This window comes from Varroa destructor, unplaced genomic scaffold (assembly GCF_002443255.2).
Source record: "Varroa destructor unplaced genomic scaffold, Vdes_3.0 BEIS01000004.1, whole genome shotgun sequence".
In the NCBI taxonomy this organism is placed as follows: Eukaryota; Metazoa; Arthropoda; class Arachnida; order Mesostigmata; family Varroidae; genus Varroa; species Varroa destructor.
This window is the reverse complement of record NW_019211457.1, coordinates 10603763-10619902: the sequence shown is the minus strand read 5'-3', so window position 1 is coordinate 10619902 and position 16140 is coordinate 10603763. Positions and strand designations below refer to the sequence as shown.

Here is a 16140-nt window from a genome sequence, read left to right as displayed (position 1 = left end):
TCTCATAGCGTCAATCAGCGTCCACGGCGCTAATCTCACAGTCGCAGGATACTGCCATTTCGTCCACTCACCGCGTAACGACACATGTGCTTGTTTCATCGGTTTGCTATTATATTGCATACATAACTATGTCTACAGGATGCGTGACGTTTGCCCGTCAGCTCGCCGACTGCTGCTACGCTAGCCATATAACTAAGCGACGTAGCGTTGTGCCTTCCGATGTTGTGTAGCGGCGTCTGTTACTGATTGTTGTTGGTACTGCCGGCTACGCGGCCATGCTGTTGGCGCTTTGTGAATGAACCCAGCCGGCGTTTGCTTATAACTCTGACCAATTTAAGCTAGTTGCGGTGGCGCTGCCGTCATCGGGTTGTCCCGCGAGGCTGAGCCGTCTGCGTCGGTCCGGTCTGGTTTAATACTCGGTTCTATTACGGTGTGCCACAGACGATAACGACAGCAGCCGCGAGAGTCGCGTCCACAGAACGGACATTGGGAACGATGCCATCAAAAAGTGCGATGGGCTAAGGAACTCTGATCCTGTTTGCTGAAATATCTGCCACAACAGCCTGAGCTACATGCGTGAAGCGCATGGCAAAAGCTCTACGCCTACAAACAGGTATAGGTCTGCCGCGGTGGCTGCGGGCCCTCGTGTCAAGCTGGTTACAGCCGATATTGCTATTTCCAGTTACTCAGAAATCTATCTGTTTAAAAGCTGACTAGAACGCAGTCGAATGGTCATAACTGTACCGTAGCATCGTTGCCATGAGCGTTAGATCGACATTCATTCATGCCTACTTTAGGTATACGTAGACGAGTACGGGTCGGAGACTAGGTACAGGTCCCGTCATGGACAATGGCGGGTGTCAGGCTGATACCTGCCGTCGGCTATCGGTCGGTCAGCCTACTTTCTCTGGTCACAAGGAGGCGGGGGGCGCCGAACAAATCGAGCAAACACGGTATAAAAGTTTCCCCGCACGTACAGCTCCATGAGACAGGGCGTGTAGCCACTAAACCAATCGTATTGACTCAGTGGAGTAAATTACTTAATGGTTGCTTGTTATCAATTAGCCTCTTGCGGCTGAAGCTGATCATTTCAGTGACGGGAACACCAGCGACAGCTCGAGGTCAATCGAGTAGGACAGATCGGCCTTTAAAGTTAACGCTTGATTGAAAACGGCCGTCACTCAGCACTGAGCGAACTTCACTCGTCTGGAATGATCAGTTGCTATAGCGGTAGTGCTAGGGCTAGTTAGAGATATGGCATACTTCTTGTAGGATAATCCAGTACTAGTAGCCAGATTACCTAGCTGCGTAACAGCTCGGTGCTGGGGGATGACACGCTTGTTCTTAGGATTGTCTACAGCTGTTTCAATGAATAAGAAAGGACATCATATCAGAGAATATCGCTGAAGTTGTCAGAATGTGAATGACACCGTAGCAACAAAAAACGAAAAATGCAACGTTTGTTTTAACGCGAGTTGGCTAAGTCCCGATTGTGGCTTCTGGAAAAATATAACCGATTCATAAATTTAACGAAGTCCTAATATCGTTTCAATGGTACAGACACTTCGTAGCTGGACAAACGCGTTTCCTTTTCTATTCGATGCTTCATTGAGTAACCAATCGGTTGGCCTATGTAGTGGCGTACTGGATAATTGAACGACATGATGCTTCCAAGCAGGGCCGAGCTATGAGGCAGATTAATGTCGGAAATAGTGCTAGCGATGTATAGACCGTCGCGCTTGTTTGATCTAAGTTGAATTTACATGAAAAAACTGTAGACTCGGCAACGCTTGCCGGTTACAGGGCTACTTGATGTAAAGTAACACCTTAACAAAATCGCTTAGCTCCGTTATGGGCATCGATAGCTAGCGTCGTGGTAAAGCACTCCTTTTTCGAGCGCTCCTTATAGCAGTCTAAAACCATATATAAGAGACAGTGTAGATAGAGCTTTTGCAGTACACGATCGTAAGCTCAATATAGACGATTTTGTAGGAGTCATATGGCCTTCGGGGAGCTTTGCGAGATCTTTTTTCAAAGAATTGCCAGCCGACCGCTTTAGTCAAACTGGAAATGTCAAACGAAAATGAGCAAAAAACTACGTTCAGATATCATGGCTTGTTAACTAAGGTTGCTAAATGCAATATGTATGACAGAAAAGGATCGATTGCCTAGTGCAATATATATGGTAGAAAGGAGTCAAGTTTCGTCCATCAAGTGAGTACGAATTTAGATGAAACACAACGCGCCGAGTTCCGCTATAACCGCGGCATCGTTTTACCGAGACTTGACAAACGAGATTCTCCAGGGAAATAAAGCAGGTGGATATACTCTAAAAGAACATTATCTGTCCTTATTGGATTTTATATTAGCACCGCGTTTCTACCCTCTATAGAGATTATTAGCGTAGGCAGTTCTTGGTTCTATCAGTTTATTTACATAATATATTTCGTTGCTGTCTCTCTTCCCAATAACTGGGCCACATTGAATACATAGATGCTTAGATCACCAACAAATCCGTATGCACACATAATGTACAGATTCACAACAACTTTTTAGCCCAGTTGGAACAAATCCGCTTCTGCAGCTCGTTTTGTCAGTCGCTTCGTGTGGTGTGCAACAGCGTTAGCGGCCGGCCGACCAGCCGTGCCTCCCTACCTGCCGCCGGTGCGGCCTTCTTGCCCCATCACCAATACCGACCATTTATTGCAGTTTCGATCACCATGGTAACCATCGCCAGCAGCAGCAGCATGACCATTGTGATGTTGCGTTGCTATCGTGGCGTATGCTGAACTATGCTGTGCCGCTGCTAGTCTAATCCAGTGCATGACGGTACTGACGGCATGGCGGACTTCGATGCCAGCAGTGTCTGCAGGAAAACCATTACCGTACACATATGGACCTGTGCCGTTATTGCTGTCCGTATTTGGACTGCTCGACGTTGCCTTACTGGTCTTTGATGAAGTTTGAGCCGCTGCGGCATTGCAGCTCCAAGAACCCAACTATTACAGCCATCATCACCGCCACAGCAGCGACGGCAATGGGCGTTGTACGAAAACAAACGGCAGAAAAAAGGAACAAAAGACAGACGAAGTACAATATCGGCAACGAACTGTCGACTGGCCAACAAAGCGATGGCACACAAATCTCTAGCCATATGTAATCTGCTTGTAACGCTAGTGGCAGCTGCAGCAGCAACTGTCTGCAAAAATTGCTTGTTAGTTTCGTTTGTCTAAACTGCTACTGTCGTTGTTGCTATCAGTTGGCAATTACGCCGCTGCAGTTAAAAAAACCTAAAGTATATGACGCGGTGAAGCTGCTCGGAGAGCAGAGCATTGCGGTTAGATTTTACTTCATGTTGTGAGGCAACGGCAGCTGTGTGTTGCAGTGTACGAACGCGTGTTAGAATAAGCCCTGGTCCAATGGTAACGGCACAGCCGTAGTAGCCAGGGTTCGAAGCGATGTAATGAATGATTGCAGCCGCACGTAGGTCGTAGCCTGGGCCGTGTCGTTTTCAAAGCAAAGAGAAATTTGTCCAAAAGAACACTAGAAACTGCTACACGCGCAGCGCTATCGGCGTTAAAAACAACGCAGAAGTACTAGATGCGACCAGCAGGGTACCCCAATAGCGGCGCTGTCCAGGAAGAAGTGCTTACCTCGTAGAATCGTCCCGGAATAGGACCAGTTACTTGCTGCTGCTGCTGCTGCTGCGCGTGTTTTGGGGTTGTGCGGGGACGACGATAGCCGACACGAAAAATGCATGAGCCTTCTTGTTTTGCCGATGGGAAGTCTGTAAACTGTAAACTAAGGAGGTAATAATTATTTATGGTCAACATCGAATAATCGAGCGAACTTGCTTAAAATCGAATACGTCACGAATATTACTGTTATATGCATGTATTAAGTATGACAAAAACATAGCGCACGAAAACTAGGGTAGGCATTTTTCTTTTTCATAGAACCATCATGTGCCATTACGACCTCCATCGCTGTGTTCAGGAACACAGTTCCCTCGGCTGCCATCCAACAGATCAATTAATACATTGCAAGTTGCTTTTCGAAAAAACGCGCCATTGTCCCAATTGTTATTGCCATCATGTCGGAGTTTCCTGGCCGTGCACGGCCTGGTCCATCCTATTCCGTGTGGTCTATTCTCATTAACTGAATCGCTGCCGTCCGATGGAAGTTTCCAAAACCTTCATTAGACGAGAAATCTAGCCTTCGGTGATTCCTCACTTGTACCTTTTCGTAGTAGTGAACGATTAGGCGAAGTCTAGATGCGACGAAACCGCCTTCTCGTGCTGTCCCTGTGACTATACGACGTTTGTTTGTTTGTTTGTTTGTATCCATTAGCCTTCTACTGCGGCCTCGCCTTTGTTACGTGAATACCGAACAATTTGGATCATTATGGCCGAGTAGGGCAGCAAATCGAACCTGTCATCGAAGCAGTAGTAAGAACAGCAACGTTTACGTCGTCGAGACGTTGCATTTTACCCATCATAGAATTGGCTCGCGCGCGATCTCTCCTCGAAAACTATAATGTTTTGCACAGTCTTGGAGCCGTCGAAAGGAAAATGAAAATGTGTTCCTTTCCCTTCAGACTAGTGGACTGAATAACAACAATGTTATTATTGCGTCAGCAATCGCGTCATGCGTATCGTAACACATTTGTTCCTAATTCTTATGTCATCTTCTCAGCCAAATTGTGAGATGGATGCGCGGACGGATGGACGGATGGACTGAGCGATGATCGGTAAGCCGGTTTTGTCGTTACAATCGCTTAGACGGAAGAACTGAGCACAGCAGTTTTACCTGCCCAGCCAGCAAGAGTGCCCGAACACTCTAGCTTTGCTGGATCTGTTTAGTCCCAGATCTGTCTGTTGATTTCTACAGTAGTTGTTGCATGCAGCACAGAGGCGCTTGCTCATGCAAACTGGTTTTCACACTTGTTACTCATCTAAAGAAGACGTTGAAGAAGAAATACTACGGTTGACAAATGGGCAAGCGGAGGGCGACGACGACGACACTGATGATGATGGCAATAGGCACTGCGGTAAACCAAGAAAGATGGAAAATTCGACCCTGAAGACCTGCACAGTAGATGAGTTACGGTGCGCTACTGGGGTGGAAATGCCTTTGTTTGTATATTCTACTGCCTGCTTTCACGACTGTTACCGTGAAACAGAGAGTCGACAAAGAGTTAACTGTACAATACTAAGCTACGGTGTCTGGTACTTACCTTACGGACCATTGCTGAAGTAACAGGAAGGACATCAATTAGGAATGTCAAGTGACCGATGTGGGTTAAGCCTAATCGCATCACCATTGTCAATGCTACTGCCAAAAATAGTTTGCTATCCTGATGACCAATAGTACTAGCTAACTTGATATACATATTATTTATATATATATAAATTAACAGTATTGGTAGAAAAACATCTATAGCGGGTAAGTGTTATAGATGCAAGTAGACAGAACCGAAAGTGTCGTGGAAATATGACGAACAAGCATTTGTTATTGCTGTGCGAAGACCGGCGACGAGGAAGCGCTAAACAATAATACTAAGCGGTACGATGAAGTTTTGTCGATGACAAACTAACTTATTTTACTATGCTTGAAGGGTTGGTTCTGAGTGGGTGTGCGTCTACGTTTACTGCGTTGTCCATTTCGTTGTTCGAAACGGATGAGCTTCATCTGGCTTAGACGAAGGAGCTCTATTTACCCCAAGGAAAAACAAGGCATATAGTCAAAGATCCACTGGTAAAATATATAGGCAAGGGATTTGTCGACTTTGGTCTCTTTGGTAGGATGTTGTCGTAATCGGCGTGAGCTTGTTCACCGCCGCTCGTTTAGTGAATGTAATCGTGACGAGTGTGCACACCACGAGCGGGCTCTGATTGTAAGGATTGCCAGATTGTCGAACGTTGTCACCGTAGAAGCATTTGTAGCCATTCAATTTTGTGTCTGCCTACAGCATCTATTTGCTTGATAACGATCATGAGTAAGACAGTGGCAACAGGTGTTTACTACCACTGCACGGCGCCGTACACATGAGCATACTCGGCTGTCGCAGCGGCAGTACACCGCCGTCAATCACTTCCTTGTCAGGCATTCCCACTCAGCTATTATCGGCTAAATGCATTAAATGCGACAGCGGGATCTGTTCGACTTCGTCGCCATTACTGCCACCAGCGCGGGGTTACTCAGGCCAAATTTTTCGTGCAGTGGCACAGGCAGCTTGAATCGGACGAAGAACAGCCGAGCAAGGCTGTAGGTCAACCCACGCAAATGGCTGCCACTATCAGGGTAGCAGAAGTACTACTATGACCAAAATTATTTCTACTTTTATAATGTATTGCAATAATGGCGTGACTCGACATCTTAAAGCAACAGTTGCTGCCGGTATCGATGTCGCTCGCAGCGACGAAGGCACTGGCAGGTGAGGCGGCTTTAGCGGCGAGTATTTGACGATGTCGCACCATCGTTCTGGCTTCAACTGTGCGCGAATGAGAGCTAACCGACGGAAAAATGAAGGGAAGGAACCGCTCGCGCTATATGTCTGCTGCCGCTGGAAAGCTTGTGGCGCGGCATCGGTAGTCTCACGGAACGTCGGTTCATTCACGTGGCGAAGGGCCGCAGTTACAGTTGCACATAAATATTGTAGTCGTCTAATAGATACGTAGTTTGAGACAGCACGGCAAGACGTGTTTTGTTATCAGCACGGGTGTGTTTATTACCCGTTACGTTTACGGAGCAGTTTGTCGCGACCTGTGCAGTCTGATTTGTATTCTTCTGATTGTGTGTGATTGCGTATTGATGATAAAACGGACTGTGTAAGTAAAGACAGTGGTCAAAATAATCGCAGTAGAAATCATACGGCAATAATTGATAACAACATTTGCAACACTGTTATAGAAGTACTCGTAGAGGGGTGGTTGTGATAATGGTAACGATGGCCATCTGCTATGCGACAACTGCTATTGTTGCAGCTGTGGAAGACGTAGGCAGGAGCCTTCTTGTTCGAGGCCAATCGTACCGTCTGTTCGCTTAGTGAGATTACTCTTATTGAGGCTGGTCGAAATCTGGAACACTGCGTAGCAAGCGCGCTGATCTCTAACTCGTCCTGCTGCAGCAGCGGTAGCATGAGAGTAGTTACAATGGCCTTTTGTCCATTGGCTGTTCATCGTAGTCAATGCTGTATGCAATTGCCGTTTGAATGAACGGCAAACACAAGGCTAGTTAGTTACTAGCTGTAACAACTGTAGCAGTAAGAGTTTTCGGTGCCGTCATTTCTCGAAGCTCCTTCGGTCTATCCGACTTTCCTTTAGCCTCTTCCTCGTAGCGTCAGCTTATTATTGTGTTCACAGCCGTCAACTGCTGCAATTCAAAAACAGCAGTTAGTTATACAGAGTTCATGCATTTCGTCTGTTGCCCGCTTACGCGATTTCCATTATAGGGTAAGTAAATGCACAATGGAAGGACAGCCTCGGTAATGGCGACATATTTGATAGGAAAGAACGAAGGCAGCAGAAGCAGCAGCAGCAGCAACAGCAGCAGCAGCAGCAGCAGCGGCGGCGGCGGCGGCGCCGTTAACGAAGTCAGGTTGTCACCTTTACTGCGCATAACGTCGCAACTGCTTAGGTCTATTATAACAGCATTACAAGAAGCCCTGCAGCACGGCAACGACACCAGCAGCATTCGCTTCGCCGGCGGCTAATGCGTCGGAGTCGTAACGAACGCTGCTGCTGCCACTACTGCTGCTGTTTTATTACGTGGGAGGTGGGTGACGCCAGAGATTGGCCCCGAACCAAAGCGGTACTGGCGGCGGCGGCGGCGGCGGCGGCAGCAGCAGCAGCAGCAGTAGTAGTTTTAACGCTGGAGGAGAAACAGAAGTCAGCGTAGCAACGCAACCTATGGAAGTTTCGCTGCCGCAGTGGGCCGTTGTGCGGTTACTTTTATGGCGCTTCGTGCCATGCGCGTTTTCTGCCACAGTCGTCGAATTCACTACTGACTGGGCAGCCAGTGGCGTCTCGACGACTGATTATGGCCGTTGCTGCGGACGCCGCTGTAGCAACGATTCCGTGGCAGTGGCGACTATCGTTGGCCAGCAGTTGTTTCTTCAGATGTCTCCTAAGTGACCATCCCGGCAAATAGCAGATGGAGAGGTAGGCAGACGACAGGCGCTGGTTACCTCACCGATGCTCGAAACTTCATATTTCATTGCAAGGCAAAACGCCAGCAGCAATCGTGAGTCGACAAAATCAGCTTTGTCCGAAACGCCTGCTCGGACACTAACCAAAAGAATATAAATGAAAAACATATAGTTAAATCGATACCTGCATAAGAGGAACTCAGGTAGAAAACCCAGGTAAAAAAAACCTGCCGTATTGACAGTAGGTGTTAACATAAAGGCGAAAGGTAACAACCGGTTTTTGTCGTTCGACGTGGCATGGCGAACTGTTCTTTTAGGGGAAAGTAACAAGAGAATAATTATATTGATACGACGAAATATGAAAAAATAGTAAAGTCAAGAAGTGAGTGTAGGAAATTGATGAAGGTGACGATGATAAGGCAGGGTGAAGATGGTCAAACGTAACAAATAATAGGGTAAGTTTATTGATGTGGTTGCGTGCATTTGTCGTTGGGGGGACCTGCTTTGGTAGCGCTAGACGCTAGCTACCGATCGATTATTGTTGGCGAGTCGTCTGAAGTCAATAAACGAACCGAACAGTATATATGATTGAATTAGCTGATGTGATCTACGCGATGGATGTTGCCTTCGGGAAGCGTGCTATGTGAAAACAAACGCACTTCTGGCAGAGATCACACGGGACACAAAGGACTTTTGGCAAAAGGCAAAGGACTTTTGACAAAGGGGCGGACCAAACAAGTGCCAGTAGATTTTTTAATACTATTATAAGGATATGTGCGTCTTTGCGCGAACAATATACGCTTTATGGAAGCGTTATGATCACTTATTGTTATCGTTGTTTCTGCTGCTTAGATCCTACTTTTCATTGTCTGTGCCTATTAACAGTCTATCGTCCTGTGGAAAAGTAGAAGTAAGTGGTGCACAAGAATCTATCTTCTTCCTGCCCTCCAATGGCACCGTTGGCCGCAGCAGATTCGTTTTGTTTGCAAGGATCCCGTTTGCGCCCACATTACCTATCTAGAGGTGCCTCTGTTTTTCTAAAGTAAACGTTATTGAAGGCGCAACAAACACAGTGGTACCGTCGGTATTTTTCTAAAGCGATCACGCACGTTGACGCTACACTCGTCTAACCTTAACCATCGAAGTTGATGGGACTCGTACGTCTCTCGCATCGTCCCAAGACTTCTTCGTGGATAGTATTGTAGCTACGTCTAGCATGATTATTGTACAAAAAAAAAGCTATAGAACGCAAGTAAGAGACCAGATCGTGGCACAATAGCGATTTTTCACAGCCATTGTAGCCGCTGTTCCTCCGAAATGGGGTGGACTCCTCGACTCCACAGCGGGGTGCTTGCTGCCTCTGTCACCGAAAGACGTCTGCTATTTGGGTGGGTCAGGCTCCTATGGCCATGCGAATATAGTTCAGGCACGTACCGCCAGTTCTCGTAACAGCATTTACTGTTACAGTACCACTCTGTGCTGATGCGGCCGTTTATACAGGCACAATCACTCAGTTTCACACATACATCCATAGCAAGCAGCACAGTGCCATGACCTGTGTGAGCCTATGGTACAGAGCTAAGAGAAATGGATGGAATTAACCTATGGCGGATGGGCAGACGGGCACCTTTTCTTCCCGCGCGTTGGTCCAGTTTATGTCGCTCCCCTATGATAATAATAATAATATAATCGAAGCCGTTGCCTCTGCAACCGTTTCAGCTCCGGCTGGGATATGGTGCTCCTATTTGTTGAAGGAGATAGCGAGCGCAAGTAGCTCATCAAACAGATTTACACGATGGTAAAGGTTCACGACTGCTGCGTTGTTCTATACCGTGACTAGCAGTACTTCGTTTCGCTGTCTCAAAGGAGTGCGGCAAAATTATCTCGCAGTGAACTCTGTTGGCGACAATAGAAGCATATTACCGTTATGTTGGCTATTAGATGACAAACGAACAAGCGACATAAGTTTAAATAAAAATAACGACAAAGGAGGGAAATAATACTACGTGCGTCGGTTTGTTTTTTTTTTCTGGTGTGATTTTTTATCGTATTCGACGCTACCTGCTCTGACTTGATACGTGTATATCAGTCTCAGTCTATGAACAGGTTTTGTTTTAAGGGCATCCAATACCATGGTACATATTATCCGACCGAGCATTGGCCGATTGTATTTACGCTAATCGAACTATAGATAATTAATAACAATTTCGCAGTTGATCGATTTCTCCTGTATCTACGCTATATCACTGACCGAAAGTGGACGTTTTTGCTTTTTCTTCAACGAACTCCGAAAAGTTAACGCATAATTAATAACAACGTCGTCTGGTCGCTTGGCCGTTCCAATTCGTTATATATACGGATGCTCGCTTTCAGTGGTGTTGTCTTTGGCAGTGGTAACCAGCTCCTATTATTACCACAACTGGTGTTTTTTTTGCCTATATGCGAAGGATCTTAGTTGCTCGGGATGGTCGGGTAGTTCCGAACTGATGTCGGGCCAGCGGGAACAGAAGTCGACTGTTTCCGGCCCCTCCATTTCTTTTCATCAACCCTCGGTCGGTTATCCCGTCCTGACAGAGACACAGCCGTCACTGGATACCCCCCTGACACTAAGGATCTGCTACGATGGTTGACCGTAGTCATATGTTTGTAGGTGCTTTTTTAGATAAAATGCACCAGAGAGCCGTTTCTGTGCATTGCCGTTTGTGGGTTCGATTCTGTCGTTTGCCATTAATTGATGATAGGATATTAAAGGCTAGGATGGCTGGTAATTGTACCTTACGGATTTGCACACTTGTATTTCGTGCGTACTCTGCACAGTTCTATAAAGCGTTGTTGTATATAGGTATATACGTGTATTTTCGGTATCACCTCGATTTAGGGTCAGCTCATAATGAACGATGAAAAATTATTTAGGCAGCAACCGTTTACATACAACGCTACAGTGTTTAATTGGTTAGTTAAAGTTTTTCTGTGGGAGTCACCTTAGCATTATCGTAAATTCTTGACTATAAGTTGAAAATGGCTTATCGAGGCTTATCGGAGGGACGCATGGACAAGATAATTTGCGAGTCGATCTTTGTTGTTGTTTATTTCGAAGACTTTTTCTTAGGCGTAAACACGTACAAACTCATGTCACAGGTACGCGTCTTTTTAACAGAGCGTAAACGCGGTAGAAGCGACGATAGCATCCTATGCTGAATGAATTGGCCCGACAAGATCTACCATTACAGGGATCAGTCAGTGGTTTTCGACAGGTACGCAGGCCATAGTATGCCGACACAATCTACGACAGCCGCCAAGGCTATTGTCGCCCCTTGCCACTGCTGTGATTTTTATCCTCGCTCTATCACCTAAACGACGTCTACTTATGGCGACAGTAGAATGGACTATTTGATAGAGTAAAAACACAGCGAAGCTACAGCGGCCAAGAAACTACCGCAGTCTCTACAGTTACCGAATTTGCCCTGCCTCTCTCCCTCACTTCCTGCCGTATTTTTTTTTGTTTTCTAATCGTGGTCGCAGATCTACCGGGGCAAGAAACTCTATAACATCGGGCCGGTTATCGTAGTCTCAGGTCGTCATGTAGCTTCACGACGTTTGAAACTGTCAGAGAGTCGCGCATCGTTTAGCCCTATAAGAAAAATTAGCTCACTGGTGCACGCGTAACGCAAGCTGGTGCATTGTAGTAAAATGATTTGTTCAATCCACGGACGAAGAGTGCTTCTCGGGCGTCGTGGTGACTGAGCATGCCACCGTGAACGTTATATTATGGCGCATTTATGTAAACTCTCGACTGTAAATTAAGATACTGGTCTTTTATAGTGGTGAATTTTCAATGACACACTACATAGACGCCGGTGTATGGTGATAATTCCTAGCTTGACATTGATTGCGATACCTGATCTATCAGCAGCTTCATCTAACATCTAAATTCCATTTACCAGTAGTCGAGCCAACAATTACCTATTCAAACCAAGACTGCCACTGCTTCTGATGGTGGAGATTAAATATTTCGGCGGTTCGTGCCGGTACAGAGCAAAGTTGGTAAGTTAATCCGGTAGTAGCGTGTTTTAAGTGCGGTTCGGTCTATGACGCTTTACAGGACGAAGTCAAAAAGGGGCCTTCGAGCCAACGCCTATGTTGTGCTAAATCCTAGTAAAACCATAGGTTTTAGGGTATTTTTTTGCTAATGCCGCCCTGGAAGCGGACAACTTGGTGCCGTGGATTCAGTGCATAGTTATGCCACTTTCGAAAAACAAACGCTCCTGTTTGGGTCCGATGTATTTGATCATTTGAGTTCGTCGGGGCTAGCTTATCCAAATCAACTTTTAACCCTTCATTACCTGTATACCCCATGTAGGCAGAATGTATATATATAGCAGGCTGACTGTTACATCATAATAGGTATTCCTTCAGTAGTTAATACCGGTGGACGCGTTTAATGCGAGGAGACGATTCGGGTTAATTGGGTATTTGCGCACTGCAGAGGCACAATCTTTAAATTGCGCGCTTTCAGGTTTTCGTCGGACTTCTTTTTTTTCTTTTTTTGCCAGAAGCTTGACAGTTTTTGTTCGGGTCTTTTTTCTCAGCTTACGACGCGATGCTCGGATCGAGCTAGCCTTTCAGGAGCACGCTACGGTAAGTTTACTTCGTCTTACATAGGTGTTACGATATTTACACTGTAGTAGTATACATTTCACTGCCAAAATAATTAAATCACTCCTATGTAATCAAAAGTAGTTCTTAGCATTGTTTAGCAGGAGGCCTCTGAAACTCCCCTGTTTGTGTGAATATACACCTTACCCTAATGTCTAACTTTTTTTTTACTGATTTTACTGGTCATTACTGGTCTCTCAGTTGCCCCGTAATCGATATATGAAACACGCCATGGAGACGCCAGCCATATCCACCAGCCAATTTTTCCACTTCGTAGAACCGCATTTCTCTCGAACGTTACGTTGTGTTTCAGTGTCAACGTTACGTAGTGAGATGGTGCTCTCCTTGGCGGTTTACTTAGAAATTTACTATTCAGTGTATTTTTCTGACGACCAAATATCGTCAGCCACTGAATTAACGAAGTGAATTTTGCATCACATAGTAAACGGTGCAACAATTCGATAATGTACAGGGTGCCTTTGTCGAAGAATATTTTTATTATGGATTCTTTTCTGCTATATGATCTCGTCCTCGCAGACAAATCTCATCCGATAACTCGTTGGAGAGTAGTAGCCATACTTTCGCGTGATAAGAATCACCGAGAATGTTAACCCAAGCGGCTTGCTACAACCCACCCCGTAATTCATGTTTTTCTATAAAACAGTGTAAGATTTTTTTTGTTTCGACTAAAGTGTCAGGTGAGGTTGTCGAGCTCACTCGGCCACGAAATTTATGAGAGTTCAGTGGCTGAGTCACGCGTCGTATTAAGGATCGTTACACATGTATATTGTACGCTTTCGCAAATATATGGTCGTACGCTGACTGTGACAGCAGCGCTAACTGCGCGGTTTCCCATTGGAATCTTTCAACTGACCTAAATTCTATTTACAGGTGGTCCTGATTATGTACAAGCTTCACATCGTCACCTCGGGACTATCAACGCGGAAAATTCGAAAAGTGTTTTACTATATCTTCGAACAATAATTTCATCGAGTAGTGCTTTTGGGCGCGTGTTTTCAACAATGAATTTTTGCCAAGGACACTCGTTTTCCGGCGATGTCGTACTCATTTTTTGTATCGTTATTGACCGCCGTAAAGAAGTCGTTAATAATAACTTTGATTCCGATGATCATTAAGTTGTTTTGTAATAAACAGCTACCTTATGGAATCAAATACCGCAAGCAAAGGTTGGTCGTGTCTAGATTGTACTGTACTATAGCTTATACACGGATTCGTAATATCTATATTTATATGTAAATGGCAACATACGTTCTTTCACGTTCGATTTTTTGTTTCCTTTTGTCTCTGTTGCCAGTGCGGTATATTTAGTATGTTTCGTTGCTTTTACGTTGATTTGCAGGCGACTTAATGAGCTCGCGAATTAGCCGGGTCCTAGAAGTCCTGCGACGGAGAATTGTTGCACGCATAAAATCCGCGAGCCTTATAGGATCACCACAGTCGACGTGCTGCGATCAGCACCGAACTGTCATGAGACGACGACATAATTAAAAACGTAGAAGGAACAGAAGAGAAACTCTCGATGTTTGTCGGGTTCAAATCTTGCACCGACTTCATGGTGATTTTTGTATAGTATCCTTGTACATTGTCCGTGTAGACGTAATAATATCTGTAACGGTGGTTTTTTTCAGGCACGAAGCTTTGTGGCTATCTGAGCATAGAGCACTCGTTCAAGATATCATTGTTTTATTGCTCTCGATGTGCTAGGGGGGATGAACCGAGGTTACGATGAGGTGATTCGGTGACGTGTTCAGAAGGCAACTAGCAAATGTGTGTTTCGAAAAGGCGTTCTTGTTTTTATTCTGTCATACGCATTTTTGGGTGGCATTTTAACTGAACACTTCGAACACGATTTGATTTCTTTCGCCTTTGGCAGCTCAAGTTACGTCACTGGAGCTCTCGTATATAAAGGCGCTTCGAGCGAGATCAATTCCACGGCCGGTGACGGGTTTGATTCTGTCCATTTGGTGCTGCTCGATAACTTAGTCGCCATCGTTACGATGTATCGTGGAAAGTGCTAAAGCGTAACGCGTATATTGTACGGTCGTTGTCTGACGATTTCCGTTTGCTTAGTATATTTTACAACGGAGTCGCAGACGTCAATAAATACATGAGTGGTCTACTGCTATCCTATATTTCTGTATATTGTCTGCATATTGAGAAATGCTCCTTGTCTCTCTTAGTAGAACTAAGAGAGACAAGGAGCATTTATCTTATAGAGGATACTTTACCAAACATAATTCGGAGCATCTTTCTCAGTCTCCCTTTTTGAAAAATGACATGATCAATCTTATATAAACAGGGCTAGGTGGTGTATCAGATACCTCTATTCCAGCATTTTCCGTAATAATCGAAAGTTCTAAACATATCTATATGATATATATATATATATTCTACATATATATATATATATATATATATGACAAATAAAAAATATAGGGATGTTGTAGATAATAAAGAAAAAAGAACGGTGTTTTTATTCTAATTACATGAAAATTCCTGGTCATTTTTCCGAAGCGGCCGGATAACACAGCTTCACTTCATGGCAAATTCTGGGCACGTTAGCTTTTTTGATCAATCTGTTAATGACAATTGTGTATCAGCAGTACGAGGATAGCTAGCAGACAAAATAATCTTCTACGATACTTGAAGTTGCCCTTGGATAGCCAACTTGTGTGTCATCGGCCGCTTTGGGCATTACTTATCGGAGACATGCGCCATCGATAGTAGGTCTTGTTACTAAAATACATCAAGCAGTTACGCTACAGTATTTCCCTAGTTTATTTCAGTATGTTGACAACCATCTATTAGCTTTGCTTATATACGATGATATAGCAGAGTAATCTGAATTCTATCGAGACGAAAGATCCTTCAGAGTGGATCTCTATGACTTGCTTTATCGGCTGTTCACACACTGACACTTGATGAGATGACTTCCCATGAACAATGACCAACTGCTGGCGTCTGTCGTAAATAGACGTACTTTGCTATCGTCGTCAAGCGTCAAACACAATTAAGCACTCGCGGTCTAGGGTTTAGCGAAGGCTTTCGTAAAGCCTTAACTGAAAGCTACGTGACAAACTTATCGTAGATGGTCAATAATGGCCCATAAAATGGGTTCATAGGAAAATCTAGGATCAATGTTTTGGATGTTGTGCAGTGATAATAATTGCTAGTTAATGCTGTGGTGAAATCGAGCGTTCAACTTAACTAACGTAGCTATCTCGTTTCAGATATTCGATACTGTGTGCCCTACCCAGCATGAAATGCCCTTGGTGTATCATATGGAACACTGACGATGCACGGTCTGGGATTAG

At 45.0% G+C, this 16140-nt stretch overlaps 1 protein-coding gene across 10 annotated transcripts in view; it reads left to right on the top strand.

Moving 5' to 3' along the window:
• Nucleotides 1-16140, top strand: part of LOC111248859 (uncharacterized) — a 59419-nt gene that overhangs the window by 36187 nt on the left and 7092 nt on the right. For 2 of the 10 annotated variants that reach the window (XM_086988596.1, XM_086988603.1), the window contains exon 2: nt 1-16140. This exon is cut by the window's left edge and continues 27151 nt beyond it. The exons of 3 other annotated variants lie outside the window; for them this stretch is intronic. In XM_086988596.1, the coding sequence (XP_086844722.1) occupies nt 16122-16140 (19 nt within the window). In that variant the 5' untranslated portion in view covers nt 1-16121. 5 more of the 10 variants (XM_086988600.1, XM_086988599.1, XM_086988598.1 and 2 more) reach the window with 5 other exon arrangements.